The sequence below is a fragment of the Panthera pardus genome, unplaced genomic scaffold, assembly GCF_024362965.1.
Source record: "Panthera pardus isolate Hobbes unplaced genomic scaffold, ASM2436296v1 HiC_scaffold_3, whole genome shotgun sequence".
Taxonomy (NCBI): domain Eukaryota; kingdom Metazoa; phylum Chordata; class Mammalia; order Carnivora; family Felidae; genus Panthera; species Panthera pardus.
Genome location: NW_026526876.1, coordinates 33459919 through 33465918, shown reverse-complemented (window position 1 = coordinate 33465918; position 6000 = coordinate 33459919). Strand labels below are relative to the sequence as shown.

Sequence of the window (6000 nt, the reverse complement as noted above, 5' to 3'; positions counted from 1 at the left end):
GATACATGCCCAAATAGAGGAAGTGGGGGCATAAAAAGGGCTCCAAATAGTCTTCTCAAAAGAACGGATAAGATAACCCCAGCTGAATCCGGACGGATGAGCGGGACACATCACACAAAGAAGGGGGAAGAATGTACCTAGCAAAGGGAGAGCCTTTAGGGGCACCTGGCTGGCTCAGTCAAAGCATAGGACTCTTGGTTTTGGCTCAGGTCACGATCTCGCTGTTCGTGAGATTGAGCCCTGCATCAGGCTCTGTGCTGACAGTGCAGAGCCTGCTTGGGATATTCTCTCTCTCTCCCTCTCTCTCTCTCTCTCTCCCCCTCTCTCCCCCTTTCTGCCCCTGCCCCTCTCAAAAATAAACATTTTTTTTCAAGGGAGAGCCATTGTACAAACACCCTGAGATGAGAAAGTTCAGGGTGCTTCATAGAAGTGGTGAATGCAGGGGAGCAGAAGGGCCAGAGCATTCTGAAGAACAACAAAATGGAGGGGTGCCTCCTACTGGACATCAAGACTTTTGGTAAAGCTCCTCTAATTAAGGGGGCATAGCTTTGGGAAAAACAGACCAGTGCAACAGAACAGAGACCCCCAAAACGAACCCACACACAAATGGAAACATGGTTATGACTGAGAAGGCATGAATCAGTGGGGAAATGATACATTATTCAATAAATGTTGCAAGAACGATGGCTATCCATATAGGTAAAAAAAAAAAAAAAAAAATTAGACCTCTGTTTTGCACCACACAGAGAAATAAATTCCAGGTGGCTTAAAGACCTAAGTGTTAAAAGTAAAAAAAAAAAAAAAAAAAAAAAAAAAAATTAATATTTATTTTTGAGAGAGAGACAGAGTGTGAATGGGGAAGGGGCAAAGAGAGAGGAGGACAGAGGATCTGAAGCAGGTCTGAGCTGACAGCAACGAGTCTGGAGCTGGAGTCGAAACCACAAACTGTGAGGTCATGACCTGAAGTCAGACCCTCAACCAACGGAGCCACCCAGGCGCTCCAAAAAGTAAAGCTTCAAAACTTTCAAAACAAACAGTCAACACAACCAAAAAAAAGAGTATCTTTATAAACTGCAAAGCAGAGAAAGGATTTCTTTAAAATAGTGCAGAAACGGTCTTTTCCTAAAAGGAAAGATAAGCTGGACCACACTGCTAATTTAAAAAATTTTAGAGACTCTTAAAAACTGAGAACTGAGGGTTGATGGGGGTGGGAGGGAGGGGAGGGTGGGTGATGGGCACTGAGGAGGGCACCTGTTGGGATGAGCACTGGGTGTTGTATGGAAACCAATTTGACAGTAAATTTCATATTAAAAAAATAAAAATTTTGTATAACAAAATGTGTGCATACTCGGATTTATTCACTCTCTCCTCAAACCCCCTGTCAAGCACAGCCTGGTCTAGAAGGGTAGAGCTTCCCAGATGGAGGACAGGAAGGGATGGACAGGAGACTGAGACTGAGACGTCTAGCCATGCGTCTAGCCATGGTTCCCAACTTCCTGTATCAAGGAAGTCAAATTATTAACCAAAATTTTACTTAGTAAAGACGCCATCAAAACAAACTATCAAATACACCTAGCTTTTCCTTCCTCGGGGTTTCCCATCTGGCAGGCTCTCACCTTGCCCCACAATGGACTCTTTCCCACCCCTAAGTATCAGCTGGGTCTCACATTGCCCTGCTTGTTCTTGGCGTCTATCACAATCCGTCAGGTTTGTCTATGATCTCTCTCCCACTAGATTCCACGTGGCCAGTGACCCTGACTGTCAAGGGGTCTAAACAGGCAGCCCATGGGGCCAAGACACACTTTTTTTGTTTGACTTGTCTACTGTTTTCCCAAACTTCAACTTATTGGCAATATTTAAAAATCAAGAGATTTTAGGGGCGCCTCGGTGGCTCAGTCAGTTGAGCATCCCACCCTTGACTTCAGCCCAGGTCATGATCTCATGGGTTCGTGAGTTCTGAGCCCTGCATCAGGCTTTGCGCTGACAGCACGGAGCCTCCTTGGGATTCTCTGTCTCTCCCTCTCTGTCCCTCCCCCACTCAAGTTTTTTCTCTCTCTCACCCAAAAATAAATAAACATTTTTTAAAAAATGAAGAGATTTTCTATAAATATCAGAGGGTCCAAGTTGTCTTGAAAAAGATCCAGCACAATGGGCTGGAGGTGAGTAGCTGTTACAGCCTCTAGTTCTCACCCAGGCCCCCTCCACACCCCATTACATCACACTTGGCTGTCTGCACTCCTTTATCTTACCTGAATGGCCCCTGGAGGTCTTTGGAATCTAAATCCACTCTATTCTCCCTTGCAACAGAGCATTTCAATTTATATACTGAAAAAGCAAGAACGGTTGACTGTTTTGAAGAAAATATTTTGACTAGTCTCGGGGAAGGCTCTCCCCCACACAATTTGGAGGGCACACAGGACCCCTTAAGGTGCCTGAATTCTTCTTTGCCCCCAGAACCAGAGTTACTCTCCTTGAATCCACGCTAATGAGGTGGGCATTCTTTCCGTAGATTATATAAATGACATACTCAAAGCAGATTAATCCAGTTTTAGATTAGATTCATCTAAACAATACGTGATTTAGTTAAGGTTTGGATTATATTATTTGTTGATTAAATACAAGTGCTGCCCTAAAGAAAGAGTTCGTGGGTAACTGGGTGTGCATGATAGTGGGAATGTGTCGCGTTTGGGAGGTTCAGCATCTAAATCCCATTTAAAGGGTGCCAATCTACCGCACGAAAAATCTTCTCCAAGCAGGCAGGGCTGCAACAGGGTCAAGAAGGTGGAACGTGCCAGAGAACAGAGGACTCAGGCTCTCCCGAAACCTCCGCCACTTTTCTGCGCAGCCCTGACACCTTCCTCCCGTACTGCGCAGGCGCCTAGACGGACCAACCTTTCCCTTCCCCTTCTACCACTCCCGGAATCGAGAGGACGCCCTCCCGCAGCAGAGCTCCTGCGCAAGCGCCGTCTCGCGTCCCCGCTCCCGGACCAATCGGAAACGGCGGCGCCAGGGGGCTGGGGCCACGACGTCGTGGGTGGGGCCAGAACGTGAGGGCAGCGCGCTGGCGTCACAGGGGCGGCTATATAAGTGAATACAGGCGCCGCCCCTCCGCCCCAGTCACTGAGCCGCCGCCGAGGACTCAGCAGCCTTCCCCTTGAGCCCCCTCGCTTCCCGACGCTCCGTCCCCCCTGCCCGCCTTCTCCCGCCGCCGCCTTCCGCAGGCCGTTTCCACCGAGGAAAAGGAATCGTATCGTATGTCCGCTATCCAGAACCTCCACTCTTTCGGTAAGCCGCGGAAAAGTCCCGTGGGGAGAAAGGCCTGGGTGGAGTGGCGAAGTGCTCCGGGCCTGAAAACCTGCCAGCGCTCCGGGCTTTCGTAAACTTGGGAGGAGGGAAGATACTCGCGCTCGCAGGAAGCGGGGCCCGGCCGGGGCCCTGGGGTCGGTCCTTAAGTGCGACCGGAAGGAGTGGGCAGGGAGGCAACCCTTGGGCAGTCCCAGTGTCTATCGGGTGGCGCATTTACTAATGGCTCCCGGGCCGCCTTGGGCCCCACCCGCCCCCTCCCGCCACCCCTGCGTCACGTCCGTTACGTCACCGCCGTTGTCACGGACCCGGGAGTGAGAGGCGGTGCCAGGCCTAAGTGACAAACGCTCCCGCCAATGGGGCGGGAAGCTTGGCCCCGCCTTGGAGCTTTGGTTCCGGCCGGTTGCATCAGCCGGGTGGGGCACTGCCTGCAGTCCAGGCTCCCCCGGCACGTGATCGGCTTCCGAGGGCGGGCCTGGGGCAAGAGGCCCAGGCTTTCCCCCGGCGCTGGGGAAGCCAGCCGTCCCGGACTGACCCGTTCCGGGGACGGCCAACAAGGACTTGTCTGACTTGATCTCAGCCCTGGCGATATCAGTAGTCGTTTTCTGGGCGCGCAAAAGATCCATTGGGAGGGTGACAATGGCACCTGAGCCCCAACAGCTCTAACCGAGTTTGCTCTTTCTTCCCAGACCCCTTTGCTGATGCAAGTAAGGGTGATGATCTGCTTCCTGCTGGCACTGAGGATTATATCCATATAAGAATTCAACAGAGAAACGGCAGGAAGACCCTTACTACTGTCCAAGGGATCGCTGATGATTACGATAAAAAGAAACTAGTGAAGGCGTTCAAGAAGGTAGGTATTCGGTGAGATCGTAAGAATATCACATTTAACTTGCTCAGGGGGGGGTGCTCACTTGTATTCTCAGGAGGAGTTGTTGGTGCACTTGGGCTGCACTTCGTCTAATTTGTTTTGCTTCATTCATGTTTGCAGAAATTTGCCTGCAATGGTACTGTAATTGAGCATCCAGAATATGGAGAAGTAATTCAGCTACAGGGTGACCAGCGCAAGAACATATGCCAGTTCCTTGTAGAGGTGAGTTCCATCACTTGGTGACGATCCATTTGTGCCTCTACCCTGTCTACATGTCCGATCCTTCCTACTCTATACTCAGTCTCCTGAGGACATAGAAGTTGGTATTGTAAGACTAAGCAAAACAATTGAGTTTTGAAGTAGATAAGTATTCCCAAAAACAGAAGGGACTTGTCTGCCTTATTTAATTCGTATATGGATGTACTTTTTTTGTTTGTTAAGTAATCTCTACACCTAGTGTGTGGGCTAGAACTTAAAACCCCCAGATCAAGAGTCACATGCTCTACTTGACTGAGTCAGCCTGGTGACCACTTTAAAGATGCACATTTAAATGGCACACAGATACTAGAATACACACGATGTCTGGTTGGCAGTTCCTAAGCGCTAAAACCCTCTTATATCATTCGTTCTTTACTGAGTATCCTGAGTTAAGAACCATTGTGCTCCTAGTGGTTGAGGTGTGTGCCTTGGCTCTTGGACTTCTTTTGCCCAGTGTAGGAGCAAGAAGACAGAGTTGTTGGCATCAGAAATCGGGGGGGGGGGGGGGGGGTTGATCCCCTACTATAATTTTGTCTTTTTTTCTTTGCAGATTGGACTGGCTAAGGACGACCAGCTGAAGGTTCATGGGTTTTAAGTGCTTTTGGCTCACTGAAGCTTAAGTGAGGATTTCTTTGCAATGAGTAGAATTTCCCTTCTGTCCCTTGTCACAAGTTTAAAAACCTCACAGCTTGTATAATGTAACCATTTGGGGTCTGCTTTTAACTTGGACTAGTGTAACTCCTTCATGCAATAAACTGAAAAGAGCCATGCTGTCTAGTCTTGAAGTCCCTCATTTAAACAGAGGTCAAGCAGTAGGCGCCTGGCAGTGTCCGGCCTGAAACCAAGCAGTAACGTCATGTTTCGGTCAAGCCCAGAGCCCCAAGATCACAGCCGGCTATGTCTGGCCAGAAGCTCCTCGGCTCTCCCTCTTCAGAGTTCCCTGCCCTAAGAGAATGTCACCACCTGAGCAGCCCGCGGTGGAGCTGAGAGGACAGGATGGGGTAAGCCGGCCACAGCAGCGGTGCTGCCACAGGGAGTCTTGGTAGTCAAAGAAAGATCCCTGGTGTCTCCAACCTGACCGGGTGGGCGGAGCTTAGAGCGGCCACCTTCCCTCTAGCAAGGTGTGATAGGACGTCTGACTTGCCACCAAAGTCTTTTTGACCAGACATATCCTAGCTAATTGATGTCCGAACACCAGAATGTGAGGCCAACCTTCTATCCGAGTTAAACTTCTGACAAGGGAACAAACTTCAAACTGATGTATGAGTCCTGTAGCTGGCTGTAGAGCTTGCACCTTACTAGCAGCAGCTGCCCAATGCCATGTGAAGTAACAGACTGGTTTTTTGGTTTATTTTTTCCTTCAGTTTTAATGTTATGTAATGTATTTAAGCCCTTATTTAAATAAAACTTGTTTTCAGAAACACCTGATTTGCAGATTGTATTTTATGTGTAGTCAGTCTTGTACGTGGGAAGGAACCACAGAAAGGGGCAGTGGAGGGTAGTCTACGCCTGCAGGCCAACGGGGACCTCAACCTCTTGGCCAAGAAAACCTTCAGTGAGCTTGTCCC

General features: G+C 49.3%; 1 protein-coding gene across 1 annotated transcript; it reads left to right on the top strand.

Annotated features, from left to right (window-relative positions):
* Nucleotides 1-3096: 3096 nt before the first annotated feature.
* EIF1 (eukaryotic translation initiation factor 1) lies at nt 3097-5855 on the top strand. The gene is made up of 4 exons (XM_019435493.2): nt 3097-3285; nt 3993-4156; nt 4295-4396; nt 4983-5855. The coding sequence occupies exons 1-4, from the start codon at nt 3255-3257 to the stop codon at nt 5025-5027; spliced, it is 342 nt and encodes a 113-aa protein (XP_019291038.1). The 5' UTR covers nt 3097-3254; the 3' UTR covers nt 5028-5855.
* The last annotated feature ends 145 nt before the right edge of the window (nt 5856-6000 follow it).

Coding starts and splice junctions, on each gene's coding strand:
- EIF1 (XM_019435493.2), top strand. CDS start 3,255: ATGTCCGCTATCCAGAACCTCCACTCTTTCG. Junction 3,286..3,992: donor CCAGAACCTCCACTCTTTCG/GTAAGCCGCGGA, acceptor CTTTCTTCCCAG/ACCCCTTTGCTGATGCAAGT. Junction 4,157..4,294: donor TAGTGAAGGCGTTCAAGAAG/GTAGGTATTCGG, acceptor TCATGTTTGCAG/AAATTTGCCTGCAATGGTAC.